The sequence below is a fragment of the Alosa alosa genome, chromosome 11, assembly GCF_017589495.1.
Source record: "Alosa alosa isolate M-15738 ecotype Scorff River chromosome 11, AALO_Geno_1.1, whole genome shotgun sequence".
Taxonomy (NCBI): domain Eukaryota; kingdom Metazoa; phylum Chordata; class Actinopteri; order Clupeiformes; family Clupeidae; genus Alosa; species Alosa alosa.
The window spans coordinates 20,526,228-20,547,969 of NC_063199.1; the positions used below are offsets into that span (position 1 = coordinate 20,526,228).

Below are 21,742 nucleotides of genomic sequence, written 5' to 3' on the forward strand. Positions count from 1 at the left end.
ATAAACATATAACAAAACTCCACTGTACAATAGAGACAGTAGAAGATAAGAAAAACTAACAAAACTGAATACTAAATATACTATATAAATTAAATAAAAAAATCCACAGTGTGCTTGAGGGTGATCAAGCATGAGACGCTTGCAGTGACAGGGCCGGGACTGGCCTGTAGTTCTGTGTGCATGGTAAGGTGCTCAAGAGAGTAAGTATCATGGTGAAGGTGCAAAAAGTAGTCCAACAGTAGTCCTATAGTTCTGTGTGCATGGTTAGGTGCTCAAGAGAGTCATGGTGAAGGTGCAAAAAGTAGTCCAACAACAGTGCAAGAATAAGGTCTAGAGACCAGCATAAATAAAGACCAGCATAAATAATACGGACAAATAAGAGAGTAAAGTATACTGTAATGTAGACAGGGTAATATAAAAAAACTATGTCAGTGCAAGAATAGGTTGAGGTAATAGGGTTACTGCCATTCAGTATTGTAGCAGAAGCCATTGGTCATGTGTGCTAATATAGCATGAAAAACAGTGTAGCAGTAAAACAGTAAAAACATTAGGCTGTGGACAGTAGTAAAACAGTAGTTTCCCTTAAGTGAAGCATTGAACAGTTCAATGGCCCTGGGGACAAATTACTTCCTCAGTCTGTCTGTTGTGCAAGGCAGTGAGCGAAGTCTCCAGCTGATCAGGCTCTTCTGCTTAACAATAGTGCTGTGGAGTGGATGACACTCATTGTCCAAAATGTTGATCAGTATGTTCAGGGTCCTTTTGTCAGATATTGAAGTGATGCACTCCAGTTCAGCTCCCACTACAGAGCCAGCTTTCCTTACCAGCCTGTCAAGTCGCATGTACACATGCATGCATGCGCACGCACACATATAGGCTACACACAAACACACACTCAGGCATACAATGCACGCACACACATACATAAACACACAAGCCAGCCCACACATACACACAGAGAGAAGCACACATACACAAAAACAAACACACACTTCAGTTTGCACACACTCATTTACATACACAAAAGTAGGGGATGGAGACTGAGAATGTGCAGGACTGGGCGGCTGTCATGTTTCGTACCGCTCTGCGGTACATATAGTTTTCTCAACGATTTGTTCATCACCTCATAATGTGTTGTGCTACATGTTTGTGCTACATGTTTGACATTTGAATATGTCATGCATATTTGTATTTGTTCGTCTCCAGTTTATATTAGCAAGTGACGAATCTGTCGAAGAATCATCATTAATCGTGAAATGTCATCCACGCAAGTTAACATGGAAGGCCAGGTGACATGTAACACTGGCACTGCGCTCATTCTAGTGTCCGCAACTTTGAGAACCTCAGAGAATCAAACAGGAAATCAACTTTTAGAGCCTCCGAAGACTCTAACAGGAGTGCGTTTCACTCGTGTGAAGTGGTCGTGCTGCCGGAATGCCAAAAATACAGAGCAGCTTAATTTCCTCTCCTCCTGCTTCCTGAGGCAGCGCACTGTGTGTAAGAGGAGCAGCGTCACATCACCTCCTTCCTGCTGAGGAGCCTCTCTGGCACGGGTACCCGGGGGGTGTGGTGGTGGGGTGTGTGTGGAAATGATCTCCTGCATCCCTGATAGTGTCGTGCAGCTGGTCTGAGCTGCACGTGTCCAGCTGCTGACCTCTAAATGCCGATGACTTTAGTCATCAGGGGTTGACATCACTGCCTGTTCGTTAATTAGAAGGCAACATGTTGGTAGGGATATTATAGCCTTTCTGAGAGTCAGTTGGATCAAATCCTCGCCATCTAGGTTAAATCCAGTGCTGATCTGTTCCCTGGCCACGACGAATCTGTCGGTCATACAGCTCACCTACTCGGACACCTCATCAGCAAACACTATGAGTACGTCATTTGCTACCCTATGAGATTGTTTGGATTCACACAGCACTAAAAGCAATTCTTGCTTAATGCTTAAAGTAATGCATGCTGGACAATGCATGTTGCTGTCAACCTGGATTTTTCGTCTGCACGAGCGAGAACCCCATGATGTCAAAACAACACCCTTATTGACTGGAATCTCCCATGACAAAAATGGCGTGTTTCCCGGGGTGCTTCCTTATGCTAGAATGTGCACATATCTTTTTATTTTATTTTGTGATTTCTGCTACACTCGTACTACAAATTTTGTGATGTTACTTTACGCTGGAGTCAAACTGATGACACAATTTGCAGAAAACACTTAATGCTGAATGTGTGTGCTTCAATGCTGACCTGTTGAATGCTACAGTGATTTATTAAAACAGTATCATAATTTATTACCAGGCATCATATGTCATATTTGAATCAAAAGGAACAAAATTCTGCGATATCTCCCGTGAGACATCAGATGTAGACGGACACTGGGAAGATGTCAGATGTGTGTGTGTGTGTACCGGTATGTGTGTGTGTGCTTGTCCGTGTGTCCATGTGTTAGTTCTGCAGTCTCTGCGTGTCTGGGCTTGTGTGATGCTGAGTCTGAACATCTATGTCTAAAGAATATTAATCTCCTCTTTTCTAACACCCACCTGTGTATACTTCTTTTTTTCTGTCTGCTGGATAGAGTTGAATTATCACCACCAGGTGAACTGGCCAGAGGCTTTATGTGTTCTGTCATTTGTCTGTCTGCTGTAGGGAGAGAGGATATTGGTTGCTTTAGTGGCATTTTTCTGTCTGTCTGATCTGCCTGTGGGCGACTCCCACATTCCTCTTTTCCCTTTTTCCCCACTTTCAGGATCAAGATTTTTTATTGATGTGTACCTGTTGCAAACATACCTCAAAACCATCCACAACACACTCAAAAACACTCCACAACTCTCAGAAAAAAACACTCCACAACTCTCAGAAACACTCCACAACTCTCAAAAACACTACACAACTCTCAAAAACACTCCACAACTCTCTCAAAACACTCCACACACTCTCAAAACTACTCCACAACTCAAAAATATTCCACAAGTCTGTACAGAGTCAGACACACTCCTGATGAGCAGCCTGTCTCACACACCTAATGAGATGAGCAGCCTGTCTCACTCCTGATGAGATGAGCAGCCTGTCTCACACTCCTGATGAGATGAGCAGCCTGTCTCACACACCTGATGAGCAGGTAGCCTCTCTTCTCGGTGTGTCTGGTGCTTTTTTATTGCACTCATTTTTCTGCCCTGCTGCCCGTGGGCTCCAGTGCTGTGTGTGTGTGTGTGTGTGTGCATGTGTGGTTGTGAGCCTCGGAAACGGATCAGTGGGTGAATGATTTGTGCAGAGACCTGTATGGACCTGTGGGGACTTGGCATTTCTTCTCAGCATCCCCATGGCCACCCGCTGAAGTGGCAACACCTTGATGGGTCCGCACGTGTGAGATAGCCTCTGCTCAGTATACTGCACGTGTGAGATAGCCTCGGCTCAGTAGTCCGCATGTGTGAGGTAGCCTCAGATCAGTAGTCCGCATGTGTGAGGTAGGCTTGGCCCATAGATGGTCTGATGATAACTGCGATACACCTGTATACATATTAGGAGGTCAGGTGTCAGACATCAGATGAAAAGCAATCAGGTCTCAGGAACCCTCTGCTGCAGCTCTCCTGTTGACGTCAGTCTGGGCCCGAGAGTGGTGGGGGCTGACTAGGGACAGGAAATTTGTGTGTGTGTGTTTGTAAGGGGTGAGGGCTTAGTCTGTGATGGAGGTTGTCACAGCAGACAGGCAGAGCGCTGAGGTGGTTTGATGGTAATGCAGGCTGATGGGACTCTGAGCTGCTAAAAGCTGCATGAGGGTCCTTACCTGGCTGTCAAGCTCCCCCACATTACAGCTCGGACCCAGATAACTCCCACATTATGGCACCTTTAACACGGACCAAACCGGAGAACTCCTCCATTATGGTACCTTTAACACGGACCGAACCGGATAACTCCTCCATTATGGTACCTTATACACGGACCGAACCGGATAACTCCTCCATTATGGTACCTTATACACGGACCGAACCGGAGAACTTTACACATTCTTTGTACTTTACAGCAGCCTGACGTAGCCAGAACTCAATTCTATTCAGAATATGAGTCTGGAACAGGAGCATTGGGACGTGATTTTGGGTTAAAAAGCTTTGGTAAACCATAAAACAGGGTTATGATTAGGGTTAAAAAGCTTTGGTAAGCCATAAAACAGGGTTATGATGAGGGTTAAAAAACTTTGGTGAGCCAAGAAAGCTGTTCACCACAAGGCATCTCTCAGACACATCTGGAACAACTATTACAAGATTGTTCTGTTGTTTTTTTATGCTTTCCAACAGTTTCTACAGATGAAACTCGTTCTTGTCCAATCCCCTGGTCTGGGTCTGTGTCTTATTTGAGGTATTAAGGAGCTCTGTGGAGTTCAGGGCACTTTAATTCCAGTCTTGGCCAGATAACTTCTTGGTGCGTTACCATGGTCACAATAATTTTTCCCTCTCTCTGGTGAGATGGCAGATGGATTGAGGCTGAGACCCCCCACCTCACCAACACGACTCAACGTCCCGTTTCCCCTGGCAATGAGAGCCAGACGGAAAGAATACAGTGGTTTATTTCAGTTGGACATACAGTAGAACACAGACTACATACACACAGCTTAAATGTATGGTCATGTCAAGGTCATGTTTGTGTACAGATTATGGTCATGTCAAGTTGTCCACTCCGGGATGGCTTGACTAAAACCCTTGGACGCATATTTGTTCTCACTGTCCATGTCCAGCTTCAAACATACGTATGCAGGGTGCGATTTGTGTAAAAACCAGAGGGGGGGATGATTTTGAATAAGTTTGTAACCGCCCCCCCACCCAAAAAAAAAAATGAACAAACGATTCATAGCCTAGTAATGTCATGGCTAATAATACCCTATATATTATTTTTGCCACCTTTGTAACATTTTAGTTTTAGTTTACCGTGGTGTATAACTTTAAACAGCGAGTGTGCTTGGTATGATGATCAGCTCCTCTAATGCAGGGTAGGACTACGTTTTGACAAGCATACAAATTCACCTTGTTCTTGCCCCATCTGAAATGACTCCTCTACTTTTGCTGCCTCCATCCTTTCTGTATTTGTTGTGTAAAAAAACGTTGTATATGATGGCACTGAAGTCTTAAGTTAGTGAATTGTTAGTGTTAGTTGTGTTAGTTGGTAACCAAATAGCCTACACATTGCGCTACACGCCTCGTGAGGGCTCGTGCCTTCTCTCTCCTGCTGATTTTATGTTCAGTAGCCAAGTGCGTAATATTGCAAAAGTTGAAAAAATAAATGTGTTTATTGTAGCCTACAGAAAAAAAATAGCCTATCATACTGTCAGTTAATTGCCTACAGTGCAGTGAAGAGTTTGGAGAGTAAAGTTATAGGGCAACTTGAAGTTTTATGAAAATAATTTACGAACCAGAACATAAAGACCACGAAGCTTCTATTTCTTGCAGCTGTTAAAACACCCGCTAGATAGTTTAAATACCTACCAACATTCGTTTTTGCAGTACAGATTATTTCTAAAAGTTATTTGTCTACTAGGCCTAGCCTACTGGCTGATTTATCAAACGAGTGCTTTCTCGTTCGTCCTCCACAAACTACAGGTGTTTCGGTAGAGAGCCATTGAATAAGCGATGCCAAGTAATTTCTGTAACACTTTTTGTGACATTCAGCAAATATCTCCTCATTTAATCTAAGTTCCTTCGGACAATAGGCCTACTAGTAGGGGAGATTATGTGAAAAATCGTTACGCGGTGGATAGAAGCATGACATTTGGTAGATATGTTCCTTGGGTGATCCTAAGACATCCTAGAAGGGGTGCCCAAAAATATCTCTAACAGGAAGTGAGATTTTGAAGAAATTCAAAATGGCCGCCCACACAAATGACAGCTGATTCAAAAGCCACCTTCACAACCTCCTAAAAGCTTGAAATTTGGTATGTATGCTCCTTGGGTGATCCTAAGACATCCTAGAATGGGTGCCCAAAAAAATCTCAAACAGGAAGTGAGTTTTTAAAGAAATTGAAAAATGTTGCGCTCCCCGCCACAAATTTGGCAGCTAATTCTATCACCACCTAAACAACCTCTTAAAAGCTTATATATTCCTTGGGTGACCCTAAGACATCATAGAAGGGGTGACCAAACATATCTCAAACAGGAAGTGAGATTTTGAAGAAATTCAAAATGGCCACCCATATAATTGACAGCTGATTCAGAGGCCACCTAAACAACCTACTAAAAGCTTGAAATTTGATATATGTCCCTTGGGTCTACGGTATCCTGGAAGATTACTCCAAGAAATCTCAAACGGGAAGTGAATTTTTAAAGAAATTTAAAAAAAAGGCTGCACTGCCTATCCACACAATTGGCAGCTATTTTAAAGGCCACCTAAACAACCTCCTAAAAGCATAAAATTAGGTATAAGTGTCATAGATATGTCTTTGTTTTAAGCAGACAATATGGCTACACTATGGCTATATTCACCAATTGTCTCAAGGATACTATAAACACAGACACTCAAGTACCTCAGGCAGATCTCATAAAAAACATACAATTAAGCACACATGTCCCCTGCAACTTCTTAAGACACAGTAAAACACCACACTAGATTACATTAGTCCTAGTCTACATACTGCATATTTGCATCTATTCACATGCTCTGGCACATTGGCATAATACTGTGCAAGGCAACCCAGCATCCTGGCATCGGCACTTTCGAGAGCTGAGAGGCTCACCTTTGCTGCCACATTTAAGAGGTTCTCTACATACTTTGGCTGCCTCTGGTAAAAGTGTCCATAAAGGTGTCCAAAAATCATCTAATTTGGTCCATCCATATTTTTCAGTAGAAGGCACTGACTGGGTAGCCTGCAGACCTTTGGACCAAATGCTAGCTTGGTACACTGCTCTATTTGAATGCTGTATCAGTGCACCCTGTGTGGGAGGAATATTTTTAATTGAGAGACATATTTGAGAAAACAAGTCCATCATTGACTTTTTCAAGATCCGTTTTCTTATCGTAAAGAACACAAGTGTACTTCTCCAGCAATGCAAACATGTTTGATTCCTGGCTAAGCAGTTTAAAAGGATTTGCTGTCATAGCAATGAAGGCATCCTTTACTTCTGGAAATGGTTTCCATGCAGCCCACCCTTTAGAAGGAGTCTGCTGTTCCAGAGGTTGCCACCCCATTATCACATAGTGCAGTTGTTCAACTACTTCCATCTAAAAGTTATCCGATTGTGTTCCATAGAGCCATCTCTATGTGTAACCCACTAAGCATCACAAACCTCTCTCCATAACAGTCTGGATCTCTGGATCACTCCACTGAACCATTTTTGTAAATGTATATAGTGGTTGGTCAAATGCCATAACTGGGACCTGGCCGGAATTTAGGTTCTCTGTCAATTGTTTTACAACATTCAGACCATGTCTGACCATGGCAAAGCTGGCAGCTTTTTCATGAAAGAGAGGAAGGAGTGAGTTTATAGCAGGTGGGTCAGACAGTTCTGGCTGAAGTGAAGCATCAGTTTGATTGCATGCTCACCCCACTTTTCCTCCTCTGTTATTGCCCAAGTTCAGTTTGGTTAACTTTTGGCACTAAGATGGCCTTTGGTTGACAAGTAACAGCTGGAATTGTAGTGTATACTTCTCTGGAAGAGAGAGCATATATTTTTGCGCTTTTTGAGCTGGCTGAATGTATATTTGCTCTCTAGCATCTCGGATCGGGAGGCGAGCGTGCTTAGCCTGGCTAGCGCCACCACTTCTCAATGAGACGTGGTCTGGGAACCAAACGTTCATTTTCTCGTATTTGAAAAAAATGCCCAGATCCGTTTATTGGGTGCCACAGATGTCTATCAAATGCGTCTGTGCATAGCTCATCATCGTCTTGCTTTCCCCCTGTTCTGTGATTGGTTCCCTATCTGAGGCAAAAATTAGGGCGGTAGTTTCCAGGCTGCCTTAGCAGCTTGAATCAAATCGTGCGCAAGGCAGCATGGGAACACCCAGGCTAGAGCGTGCTAGTAATTGAGCTTAAAGCCCAGGCTGCTAGTTCTCTCACTAGGACGTCAAGGTATCATGAGGGAGGTTTACTCAATGTACATACTGCACAGCTAAATACTAGCTGGCTACCGTTACTTTAGTACAAATCAAAATTTTGTAGCTTGTAATGTTATTCCCGAAATAACGGTACAATACCCCCCAGAAAGCCCCACAGATTCACAAATACGCACCCCAGGCGGTCATGAGGACACAATTAGCCTAGGGATGCCTTAATTTGTTTGCCTAGATTTAGCTTGATAATTGGAACCCAGCTAGTGGTTCTACATTGGCTAATGCTAACATTTGGTCAATGAGTTGTGCCCCTATTTAGGGCTTGATCTCTGATCATGTGGACATTTTAGCAATAAAACTGTCTTTTGAAAATTATTAAGAGATTCTTCCAAAAGTTTTTAAAAATATTTATGTTATGCATACATAAATAATTAACTTCTCAGATGAGGATTCATTTGGGGAGTCATGTCATTCTGACCATTTTAAGCCTGTTTCCCCCCCTTTAAAGCTGTATAAAAGGCATGTAAGATTATTTTCATGGGTTATCTTGCACATATTATTTGTTAACCATCTATATATATATTTAATGTAAAATAATAAAGTAGCAGAATAAACCATGATGCCCAACTATGTAATGTTTTATTATCCTTGGGTCGTTTTAGGTGGCCATCTTGGATTTTCCCTTAAAAAATGACCTAAATGAACCAGAATTTTGGGCACCCCTTCTCAAATGATGAGATACATCATAAAGAGTGTCTGTACCAATTTTGGTGCTTCTATCCACCGCGTAACGATTTTTTGTTGATAATCCCCCCTACTATACTTTCTACTCTACATACAGTTGTCCTCCATCTCAGTTGCATCAGTTTTCTAATTTTGAAGGTTCTAAAACATTATTATGCTTCACTGAATCCTTCTCGTTTTCTTTTATTTGTCCAGCTAACTTTTCCATTGAAACTAGCGATTTATGATGGATTACACACTCGACATTCTGAAATGTCCTGCACGATCAAGGCCAAATTAAGTTGAGTGCTGACGGTGACGGTGCGTTTCTGATGTCAGATTATTATGTAGGCTAGCCTACTAGACTGTTCTCACGTTGCAGAGCTTTACTTATATGAAGTAGCATTAATCAATATGAGGGGCAGAGGGGGATAAATGTTGTCCCCACCGGGGATAAAAAATAATTTAGCAGAGGTAGGGATAGGAAAACCAGAGGGGGGGAAATCCTCACCATCCCCCCCTACAAATCGCACCCTGCACGTATGTACACTCAAACACACTCTTCCACGTTCCACAGGCGTTTCCGCAGCCTGAGAGCTGCTCATGGCAGACAGTTCATAAAAATAAACACGAGTGGACTCAGACTGAGTACCTGTTAGTTGAACTTGAACAGTCCCACAGTTCAGTCCCATAGTTCCATCCCATAGCTCAGTCCCATAGTTCAGTCCCATAGCTCCATCCCATAGCTCAGTCCCATAGTTCAATCCCATAGTTTAGTCCCGTAGTTCAGTCCCATAGCTCCATCCCATAGCTCAGTCCCATAGTTCAGTCCCATAGTTCAGTCTCATAGCTCAGCCCCTTAGTGCAGTCCCTTACTTCCGTCCATACTGCCCTACAAAGCCAAAGTGCAGTATTTTTTTTGCACCAATATCTGGCATATCTGGCAATCAATCTATTAAAATCTCATTGATCTACTGCAACATTTTGTAGAGATATAGGGGTTTTCATTTTACATAGCCTATCTGCTAAAATGCACTGTGGAAGACAAACAAAAAAGCAGTTTTTCCCAGTTTGGAATTTTTGCAGATACTGCACTTTGGTTTTGTAGGGCAGCTTAGTTCCATCCCCGTAGTTCAGTTCCATAGTTCCATCCCCGTAGTTCAGTTCCATAGTTCCATCCCATAGTTCAGTCCCCTAGTTCGGTCCCATATTCCATCCCCTAGTTCAGTCCCGTAGTTCAGTCCTGTAGTTCAGCAGTTCATTAGTTCCCCCGGCAGTAGCAGCGAGGTAGGAACTTCTTGAAGAACTTGCGGAACTCTGTGTTGAAGACAGTGTAGATGACGGGGTTGACGGCGCTGTTGACGTAGCCGAGCCACGTGACGGTGCTCATGAGCGCCGACGGAATCTCACACGTGTTACACATCGCCCGCAGAGTGTGCACCACGAAGAACGGTGTCCAGCACATCATGAAGGCGCCTGAAGAGAGACAGGACACACACACACACACACACACACACAGGTCACACAAAGGACACACATATACACAGGTCATACAAAGCACACACAGGTCACACAAAGGACACACACAGGTCACACCTACCAAACACACACACACACAGGTCACACACATCATACACACAAACACTCACAGGTCACACACATATCCCATAGTTCCATCCCATAGCTCAGTCCCATAGTTCAGTCCCATAGTTCAGTCCCATAGCTCCATCCCATAGCTCAGTCCCATAGTTCCATCCCATAGTTCAGTCCCATAGTTCAGTCCCATAGTTCAGTCCCATAGCTCCATCCCATAGCTCAGTCCCATAGTTCAGTCCCATAGTTCCATCCCATAGTTCAGTCCCATAGCTCCATCCCATAGCTCAGTCCCATAGTTCAGTCCCATAGTTCAGTCCCATAGTTCAGTCCCATAGTTCCATCCCATAGCTCAGTCCCATAGTTCAGTCCCATAGTTCCATCCCATAGCTCAGTCCCATAGTTCAGTCCCATAGCTCCATCCCATAGCTCAGTCCCATAGTTCAGTCCCATAGCTCCATCCCATAGCTCAGTCCCATAGTTCAGTCCCATAGTTCAGTCCCATAGCTCCATCCCATAGCTCAGTCCCATAGTTCCATCCCATAGTTCAGTCCCATAGTTCAGTCCCATTTTTTGCACCAATATCTGGCATATCTGGCAATCAATCTATTAAAATCTCATTGATCTACTGCAACATTTTTGTAGGAATATAGGGGTTTTCATTTTACATAACCTATCTGCTAAAATGCTGTGGAAGACAAACAAAAAGCAGTTTTTTCCCAGTTTGGAATTTTGCAGATACTGCACTGGTTTTGTAGAGCAGCTTAGTTTCCATCCCGTAGTTCCAGTTCCATGGATTTCCATCCCCATGGATTCAGTTTCCATAGTTCCATCCCATGGATTTCAGTCCCCTAGTTGGGTCCCATATTCCATCCCTGAACAGTCCGTAGTTCCAGTCCTGAACAGCAGTTCATTGGATTCCCCGGCAGTAGCAGCGAGGTAGGAACTTCTTGAACTCTGTATTGAACAATTGTAGATGGCGGGGTTGGCCGAGCTGTTGGCGTGGCGAGCCAACGTGGTGGTGCTCATGAGCGCCGACGGAATCTCACACGTGTTACACATCGCCCGCAGAGTGTGCACCACGAAGAACGGTGTCCAGCACATCATGAAGGCGCCTGAAGAGAGACAGGGACACACACACACACACACACACACAGGTCACACAAAGGACACACATATACACAGGTCATACAAAGCACACACAGGTCACACAAAGGACACACACAGGTCACACCTACCAAACACACACACACACAGGTCACACACATCATACACACAAACACTCACAGGTCACACACATACACACACAGATCATACAAAGGACACACACACACTGGTCACACCTATCATACATACGCACAAACACAGGTCATACAAAGGACATACACACAGATCACACCTATCATACATACTGTACACACACACACACACACACACACACACAGGTAGGGCCCAATTTTTCAGAATTTTCTAGCTGCGACCGTGCACACCACAGATCACTCACAACACACAAACCGCTAACTCTACACGCATTACACAAGAGGAATGTCATACCATACCCCACATTGCTATAAATTTGACACACATTCCAGAGTTTACACACCCCACACCTACAGTACTATAGAGTTTACGTACTTAACAGAGTTTACACACCCAACACCTAATATAGTGTTTACACACTAAACAGAGTTAGATAGATAGATAGATACTTTATTGATCCCCAAGGGGAAATTCCCCAAGAGAAAGTTTACACACCCCACACCTACTATAGAGTTTACACAATACACATTACCATTACACACATTTTAAACTCCAGACCATACCACCACACACAGGGACCCCCTCACCCCATGCTGCCACACAGTTCAACACGCTCTGCCTACTTTGGATGAGGGACACACTCTATTTTTTAGACTCATTCAGGCAGTGTGTGCATACGGGAGTGTGCGCACTAGTGACTCAGACCTCAGGGCTGCATGGTGATTCCCCTCGAGTGCTGCGGCTTCATCTCATGCAGTATTGATCAACACACACACACACTTCCACACAAACACACACACACAAAACCCACTTTACAGGAGCTTCCCCTCTGAAGTCACAGCTGTGATGCTTAGAGGGAATCTAAATCTGAAGTCTGGTGCATGAAGAGGCGGCTGACCCTCCTGTGGCTGCTTTATGCTGTTGTGTCCATTAGAGCATTTGACATTTGATATCTGATTTTTAAATTAACCTTGCTAGATGCAGGTTTTTAACCTTGATGGCTGCTGCCTGCCTTATGATATCTTAATATGTTTTACCCAACATTTTACCTTTTTTTATTGTATTGTTTTATTTAATTTAATGTCATATTTATCCTGTAGCACTTTGAGGTTTTCTTGCAAATGTAAAGTGCGTTATTAAATAAATAAAATGTACGACATGGTGGATGAGCTGACCCTCCTGTGGCTGCATTATGCTGCTGAACACACACACACACACACACACACACACACACACACCGCTGCGTTACAGTAGGTGGAGGGAGGTGGTGGATGAGGAGGACGATCGGGAGGGGGCAGGTGGAGGTGGAGATGGAGGAGGCGCTCAGGGGGTCAAACGGAGGAGGGCTAGATGCGGAGGTGGTCAGGTGTGAGAGGTGGATGTGTGGTGGAGATTTAGATGGAGGTGGATGTGGGGTGGAGATTTAGATGGAGATGAAGCATGACAGCAATATGACTCCATCAGACACATTTCATCAGGTTTCTCCCCCGTCTCTGCTGAACATGTGTTTCTATGACACCTTGTTTTCTGAATGCTATGAGTGCATTTGTCTGTGTGTCTATGAGTGTGTGTGCATGTCTGTGTGTCTGTGAGTGTGTGTGTATGTATGTGTGTCTATGAGTGTGTATGTGTCTGTGTCCTAAAAGTGTGTGTGTGCATGTCTGTGAGTGTGTGTGCATGTATGTGTGTCTATGAGTGTGTGTGCATGTACTGTATGTGTGTCTATGAGTGTGTGTGCATGTCTGTGTGTCTATGAGTGTGTGTGTATGTACTGTATGTGTGTCTATGAATGTGTGTGCATGTATGTGTGTCTATGAGTGTGTGTGCATACTGTATCTGTGTGTCTATGAGTGTGAGTGCATGTATGTGTGTCTATGAGTGTGTGTGCATGTATGTGCGTCTATGGGTGTGTGTGCATGTATGTGCGTCTATGAGTGTGTGTGCATGTATGTGTGTCTATTGTGTCTTTTAGTGGCGTACAGAGTAGGTGTAAGTGGCCTGAAGTAGTCCAGTCCAGTGCTATTCCTCACTGTCCTCCAATCGTCCTCCCTTCACAAATGTCCAGATAAGGTGAGAGTGTGGGGGTGATGAGGAAATGAGAGGTGTGTGTGTGTGTCTGGAATGAGAGATATGTGTGGGAGGAGGATGAGAGTGTGTGTGTGTGTGTGGAAATTGAGAGGTGTAGGCCTTGAGAGTGAGAGTGGTGCGTGTGTGAGGAATGAGTGGAATGAGAATGGTGTGTGTGTGAGGAATGAGAGGTGTGTGTGTGTGTGATTGTGTGTGTGTGTGTGGCAAGTGGCAACAGTGGAATAAGCGGGATAATGAGCTCCATGGCGTTCGGTTAAGAGAAATTAACCTCTGCTGCCGTTTTACAACCTCGAACGCAGGGGCGCTGCTAGGGGTGGGGGGCGAATGCTGAAGTGCCGTTCACCCTGTTACGAGTTGATGAACCACTGAAACGATTTTGCAAACATTATTTTAAGGTACAAAAGAATCTTTGGTGTTTCTTTAACAGACCTCCGAACGTTGGGAAGGCCCATTCATGTGAATAAGAGCCGTGTAATAATCATTCATATCTTAGAGGGCTTCATAAGGCTGGGGGGTCGTAAAACAAGCAGCCTGTGAGTGAAAGCTCACATATGGAGCTGCTAGCGCTGAATGTGGGACTGGTAATCCTGTGTGTCAGGTCTGCGTAGTGACAGCGCTGCTCTGGCCAGTTGAGTGGCCGCCTTTCCTGCACAAACCCCGCAAGCTAATAGGATCTGGAGCTTAGGGGGGTATGAATAGCCAGGGGTGGAGCAGAGTGTGTGTGTGTGTGTGTGTGTGGGGGGGGTTAGTCCTGCTGGGACCTCTCTCCGCTCCACACATCAGAGCGTCACCAGGAGGCTTCTGGCCACTCATATATCAGATGTCCCACATGCACACACACCACCGCAGATGTCCCACACACACACACACACACACACACACACACACACACACACACTGCCTCCCATATGGACCGAGTGCCCAGAGAGTGGCTCTACTGTGAGCAGCCTGGGGCAGGAGAGAGCTGTGTGAAAATAAGCATGCTTCCGGCTTAGAGCTCGTCCACTTCATACACCACATGCTGTCTGTCACACCAAAACACCCCTCTTTCCCAGGCTGACAACCCCACTCACATACTCCGCCTGACAATATCCTCAATCCCCACTCACATACTACACCAGATAGTACTACTAAACCAGACAAACTCCACTCACATACTACACCAGATAGTACCCTCAATCCCCACTCACATACTACACCAGATAGTACCCTCAAACCCCACTCACATACTACACCAGATAGTACCCTCAAACCCCACTCACATACTACACACTACACCATATAGTATTCTAAATCCCCACTCACATACTACACCAGAAAGTATCCTCAAACCTCACTCCTTTACTTAAACTACTACACCAGACACAAACCCCACTCACATACTACACCAGATAGTACCCTCAATCCCCACTCACATACTACACCAGAAAGTACCCTCAAACCATACTCCTTTACTACAACTACTAAACCAGACACAAACCCCACTCACATGCTACACCAGACAGCACTACTAAACCAGACAAACCCCTCTCCCATTCTACACCAGAAAGTATCCTCAAACCTCACTCCTTTACTACAACTACTAAACCAGACACAAACCCCACTCACATGCTACACCAGATAGCACTACTAAACCAGACAAACCCCTCTCACATTCTACACCAGAAAGTATCCTCAAACCTCACTCCTTTACTACAACTACTAAACCAGACACAAACCCCACTCACATACTACACCAGATAGCACTACTAAACCAGACAAACCCCTATCACATTCTACACCAGAAAGTATCCTCAAACCTCACTCCTTTACTACAACTATTAAACCAGACACAAACCCCACTCACATACTACACCAGATAGCACTACTAAACCAGACAAACCCCTCTCACATTCTACACCAGATAGCACTACTAAACCAGACAAACTCCACTCACCTACGACCACAGGCAGTACCCTCATGGCCTTCCTCTCTCTGCGGTTGATCTTGGCTCTTGTTCTGCCGTAGCGCTGGTTCTGGCTCACGTTTGGATAGGTCACGGCCGCTACCGGCTCAGACCGGGAAGCCACGCCGTCCCGGGCCGGTTGTGGTTCAGGGTCCTGGACCAGCTCGTCCAGACTCAGCTCCATGAGCTTGTGCTCCTGGACTGGGGGCAGTTTTATGAGCGTGAGTTCAGCGGGGTGTAAGGTCACGTATGTGTGCTGCTCGTGCTTTATATCAGGGTGTTGGTTGTCGTATGGGAGGTCATGCGCTATGACAAAGTGTTGGTTCTCGTATGGAACGTCATGTGCTATGACAGGGTGTTGGTTCTCATATGGGACGTCATGCACTATGACAGGGTGTTGGTTCTCGTATGGGAGGTCATGCTCTACGTCAAGGTGTTGGTTCTCGTATGGGACGTCATGCTCTATAACAAGGTGTTGGGTCCCCTGTGTAAATTTGCGCTGTATGTCAGCGTGTAAGTCCTCGTGTGTGAGTTTGCGCTCTGTGGTGCCGTGTAAGCTCATGTGTGTGAGCTCGCGCTGTATGGCTGGCTGTAGGTTTTTGTGTGTGAGCGCACACTCTGCGTTGTGGGAGCCAGGAGGGCCCAGGGGGGGTGTCAGGGCATCAGCGGCCTTCAGCAGCCCCTGTGAGGCCTGCATGCTGCCCCTGAGTTTGGCCTTGCGCGCCTCCTCCCACCGGCGCAGGCCCCGGAAAATTCCGTAGTACAGCAGCAGCATGAGCGGGCAGGGGATGAAGAAGGAGCAGACGGACGAGTACAGGACGTAGCTCTCGTTCTCCAGCTTGCACTCGCGCTGGCTTCGGTCCGGCACGTTGTTGATGCCAAAGATGACTGGCGAGGCCACAGCCAGCGCCAGGACCCAGGTGCCCACCAGGAGGCCAATCTGCCTCTGGTCCACGTGCTTCCTGTTGTAGTTGAAAGGGATGGACACCGCAATGAACCTGTGGGTGCAGTCTTAGGGTTAGGGCTGCGAGTGGGAGTAGAGGTTGAGGTAGGTTGTGATGATTTAGGAGTTTTATCACAGTGATCACAGAGTCATGACTCTGCATAAGAGGTCAGGGGAGCCAGAGACTAACCCTCTCACAGCTAAGTCTGATGGTCCTGTCAGAGACTGACCACTCACAGCTAAGTCTGATGGTGCAGGTGTCACAAGGTCAGTTTGTTCGCCGCTCACGGGCCTCGAACCCGCCACTTTGACACACACACCGGCATGGGAGACAAACGCTCTAACCACTGAGCTAAAAGCCCAAGCTTCCAACTCAGCGGTTAGAAGCGTTCTTAAGGTTAGGGCTGTGAGGATTTACACGGGCAACTAGCACGCTAGCTCAGTCTGCCTCCGTTACACAGGGACCACTCACAGCTAAGCCTGATGGTGCAGTCAGAAACTGACCACTCACAGCTAAGCCTGATGGTGCAGTCAGAAACTGACCACTCACAGCTAAGTATGATGGTTCCGTCAGAGACTGACCACTCACAGCTAAGTCTGATGGTTCTGTCTGAGGCTGACCTCTTCACAGCTAAGTCTGATGCAGTACAGCACTATCCCATCTCAAATCCCTTTATTGCGATACAGCTCTACGACTAAATCATGTCTACGGCTAACTCAGCTCTCTAGCTAAGCCAGATCTACAGCTAACTCATCTCTAACTCAGTTATACGGCTAACTCATGTTTTTGGCTAACACAGCTATACGGCTAACTCATCTCTTTGGCTAACTCAGCTCTACAGCTAACTCAGCTATTCGGCTAACTCATGTCTTTGGCTAAATTAACACTATGGCTGACTCAGCTATACAGCTAACTTAGCTCTTTGTCTAACCCAGCTCTGGGGCTAACTCGTCTCTTTGACTAACGCAGTTCTCTGGCTAACTCAGCTGTACGGCTAACTCTTTGGCTAACTCAGTTCCACTCTGTGTCCTGCCCTCCACTTACATCAGGGCTGATTTCCCCAGTGCAATCCATCAACATTTGCATTCATATTACTGCAAATAAAATCAAGGCCCACAGTTATTGAATCTAGTGATTTAGCACTGAAATGCCATTAATATCGTTAAGTGGGTAGATTGATTATATCCCTGCCGTAATGTTCCAGGGCTTTTTCTGCACAGGCTGCATTTTCCCTGGGTGGCTGTAAGAGGGAGGTTGGACCTGTCAGAGCTCCCCTAACCCATAGACAGAAGGGCCATGTCCCAACTTAGTCGTTCTGTTGACATTCATATTTTTGTTTACTTCTAGAGTCTCTCTACTCACTAAGGTAATATTTACTCATAATGCAAAGTATGCATTTCCCTGGGAATGGTTGCCATGGAGGGTGATACTGAATGGGAAGGGAACGGTCTGTTGCCATGGTGCTGAACTTTAAAATAAACAGGAGATGTATCTGTTGTGTGGAACGTGAATGGGAGGAGGGGGATGTGTTGCCATTGTGATGAGGTGTAGTCTAAACGGGAGGTCCAGTAGGACAGGCCTACCTGTCCACACTGATAGCACAGAGGTTGAATATGGAGGCTGTGCACAGCATCACATCCATGGTCATCAAGGCATCACAGACGGTCATGTTCAAGGACCAGACTCCATCCTGGAACTGCACACACACACACACACACACACACACACACACACACACACACACACACACACACACACACACACACACACACACACACGACACAGACACACGCACACACAAGGGTGACATCACTGTTTCTTACCTGTTCTCGGCAGTCATGAAGTCTGTTCTCTACTCCTTCCTTCTCTACCTTTTCCATCTTTTCTTCTTCTACTTCCTAGTATAGTATAGTATTATAGTTTGAACTGTACTGCATTGTATTTTTGTGGTTTTGTTAGATGTGTTTTGTATGTCTTTGCTTTAATTTTTCGTAAAGCGACCTTGGGTTTCTGAAAGGCACTATAAAAATGTAACTTATTTTTATTATTATTAGGCTACTCACTCTGTCCTCTCTCCTCTCCTCTATTCACATTCTCCCCTCCTCTTTCCTTTCTTCTCTCCTCTCCTCTCCCCTCCTCTCTTCTCCTCTCCTCTCTTCTTCCCTTCTCTCTTCTCCCCTCCTCTCTTCTCTCCTCCCTCCCTCTCTTCTCCTCTCCTCTCTTCTTCCCTTCTCTCTTCTCCCCTCCTCTCTTCTCTCCTCCCCTCCTCTTTTTCCCCCAAAGCAGGGCAGGTAGAGGGCTGATAGGGCAGGTAGAGGGCTGATAGAAGAAAGGTCAGGGGCAAAGGTTGGACAGGGCTGGTACAAGATTGGGGGGCAGGAAAACAAGGTAGGACAGGGCAGATACAAGGTAGAGGGACAGGACAGGAAAAGAGCAGGGAAGATAGCAGGGCAGGGGCAGGTAGATAGAGGGCAGGGCAGGTAGATATGGCAGGACAGAGCAGGTAGATGGCAGGGCAGGGCAGGTAGAGGCAGGGCAGGTAGAGGCAGGGCAGGTAGATGGCAGGGCAGATAGAGGCAGGGCAGGTAGAGAGCAGGGCAGATGCAGGGCAGGGCAGGTAGAGGCAGGGCAGGTAGATGGCAGGGCAGGGCAGGTAGAGAGCAGGGCAGATGCAGGGCAGAGCAGGTAGATGGCAGGGCAGATAAAGGGCAGGGCAGGTAGATGGCAGGGCAGATGGGGCAGGGCAGGTGAGGCAGGGCAGGTAGAGGGCAGGGCAGGTGAGGCAGGGCAGGTAGATGGCAGGGCAGATAAAGGGCAGGGCAGGTAGAGGGCAGGGCAGGTAGATGGCAGGGCAGGGCAGGTGAGGCAGGGCAGGTAGAGAGCAGGGCAGGTAGAGAGCAGGGCAGATGCAGGGCAGGGCAGGTAGAGAGCAGGGCAGGTAGAGAGCAGGGCAGATAGAGGCCAGAGCAGGTAGATGGCAGGGCAGATAGAGGGCAGGGCAGGTAGAGGGCAGGGCAGATAGAGGGCAGGGCAGATAGAGGGCAGGGCAGATAGAGGGCAGGGCAGATAGAGGGCAGGGCAGATAGAGGGCAGGGCAGGGCAGGTAGAGAGCAGGGCAGATAGAGGCAGGGCAGGTAGAGAGCAGGGCAGATGCAGGGCAGGGCAGGTAGAGAGCAGGGCAGATAGAGGCAGGGCAGGTAGATGGCAGGGCAGATAGAGGCCAGAGCAGGTAGATGGCAGGGCAGATAGAGGCCAGAGCAGGTAGATGGCAGGGCAGATAGAGGGCAGGGCAGGGCAGGTAGATGGCAGGGCAGATGGGGCAGGGCAGGTGAGGCAGGGCAGGTAGAGAGCAGGGCAGGTAGATGGCAGGGCAGATAAAGGGCAGGGCAGGTAGAGGCAGGGCAGGTAGATGGCAGGGCAGATAGAGGCCAGAGCAGGTAGATGGCAGGGCAGGGCAGGTAGATGGCAGGGCAGATAGAGGCCAGAGCAGGTAGATGGGAGGGGGCTGATAGAAGTCGGGTCAGGGCAGAGAGAGAACATGGAGAGGTGGGGCAGGTACAAGGTTGGACAGGGCTGGTACAAGGTGGGACAGGACAGGAAAAGAGCAGGGAAGGTAGAGGGCAGGGCAGATAGAGGGCAGGGCAGGTAGAGAGCAGGGCAGGTAGATGGCAGGGCAGGTAGAGGGCAGGGCAGATAGAGGGCAGGGCAGGGCAGGTAGAGAGCAGGGCAGGGCAGGTAGATGGCAGGGCAGATAAAGGGCAGGGCAGGTAGAGAGCAGGGCAGATAGAGGGCAGGGCAGGTAGAGGGCAGGGCAGGGCAGGTAGAGGGCAGGGCAGGTAGAGAGCAGGGCAGATGCAGGGCAGGGCAGGTAGATGGCAGGGCAGGGCAGGTAGAGAGCAGGGCAGGTAGAGAGCAGGGCAGATGCAGGGCAGAGCAGGTAGATGGCAGGGCAGATAGAGGCCAGAGCAGGTAGATGGCAGGGCAGATAGAGGGCAGGGCAGGTAGATGGCAGGGCAGATAGAGGGCAGGGCAGGTAGACGGCAGGGCAAGTAGAAGGGCAGGGCAGGACACTGCCGAGATGTATAAGTCAGGAGAGTGGCTGCACAGGGGACAGGGAGAGGTTACCCACAGGGTTAATACTGCTGTGTGACACACACACAGCTTCCGGATCCACCTCACTTCTGGTACACACACCACTCATTTCTAGGAAAGCATTTGATATTTTGCAACTGAAGCATTTACATTTTCATTCTATAACTGGAAAAATGCATAATGCATACTTATGCTCTCTCTCTGACTCAGTCACACTCTCACGCACACACTGCTGTGCGCACACACACACATACAGAGAGAGAAAGACACTGCTCACCTCAGCGTACACGAAGAGCGGTAATACAAGCACCGCCAGTAACAAGTCTGCTACAGCTAAACTAACGATGAAGTAGTTCGTTGTTGTTTTTAATGCTTTTTCCTTGTAAACGCTAATGCACACGAGCAGATTTCCGCATATGATGAAAATGATGAGGAAGATCCCAAAGATGAGAGCGGGGAAGTTGTAGTGAGCGTCCGGGGACAGTGCTGTGCTGTTTGAGCCGGTGAGGTTTGATGGCATGTTGACAAAAATCCCTCGGGTCACCGGCCGGCGTCCGCGGAGTCCCTCCACCACGCCGGCTTCAGCTGGCAGAGGAGAGGGTCCGTTTAAGATGCGCAGAAAACTATGAAAGCTAAGATGTTCCCTTTTCGTCATCTGTATTTAGCGAATATGAGTAGCCTCCTTTGCGTACAGTTCGGCACCGCGCGGCTGACAGAGCCCGAGGGTTTCCCATGCATCCTATAGGTGCGCGTTCCTCCACACCCGGTGCTCTCAATGAATAGTGTCTCACAGCACTCATCACATATACAAAAACGCCATTTCTCGTAATATATTCACAAAGTTTGACTTTCTTCTGCTACTACGCATTGGTGCAAATACGAGACTTGCACAGCTATTTTCTGCGCAATTAGAAGGCTTATCAGAGTCGTGCCTGTCGCTTCTATAGATCCAAAGCCGCTTAGAGCAAGTGTCCTCCACAGCACCAGATATATCAACAGAGCTTCCCGTCGTGGCGAGGTTTAAAGGTGTCTCGCGTATAGTGCGCTTCTGTGCGGTTCGGTGAACTTGAAA

General features: G+C 47.0%; 1 protein-coding gene across 1 annotated transcript; it reads right to left on the reverse strand.

Moving 5' to 3' along the window:
• Window positions 1-9,478: 9,478 nt before the first annotated feature.
• drd4a (dopamine receptor D4a) lies at window positions 9,479-21,190 on the reverse strand. The gene is made up of 5 exons (XM_048257307.1): window positions 20,948-21,190; window positions 18,162-18,274; window positions 16,257-16,632; window positions 15,626-15,830; window positions 9,479-10,224 (listed from the first exon to the last, which is right to left on the reverse strand). Exons 1-5 carry the CDS (start codon window positions 21,188-21,190, stop codon window positions 10,010-10,012), a joined length of 1,152 nt encoding a protein of 383 aa, XP_048113264.1. The 3' UTR covers window positions 9,479-10,009.
• Window positions 21,191-21,742: the final 552 nt, after the last annotated feature.

What these genes read in the sequence shown, in the direction of transcription:
- drd4a (XM_048257307.1), bottom strand. Translation starts at nt 21,190, where the DNA reads ATGCCATCAAACCTCACCGGCTCAAACAGCACAGCACTGTCCCCGGAC. An exon ending in TGTGCTATCAGTGTGGACAG is followed by an intron (nt 16,633 to 18,161) that starts GTAGGCCTGTCC and finishes CTGCACCCACAG; the next exon opens with GTTCATTGCGGTGTCCATCC. An exon ending in GGTACTGCCTGTGGTCGTAG is followed by an intron (nt 10,225 to 15,625) that starts GTGAGTGGAGTT and finishes GTCTCTCTTCAG; the next exon opens with GCGCCTTCATGATGTGCTGG.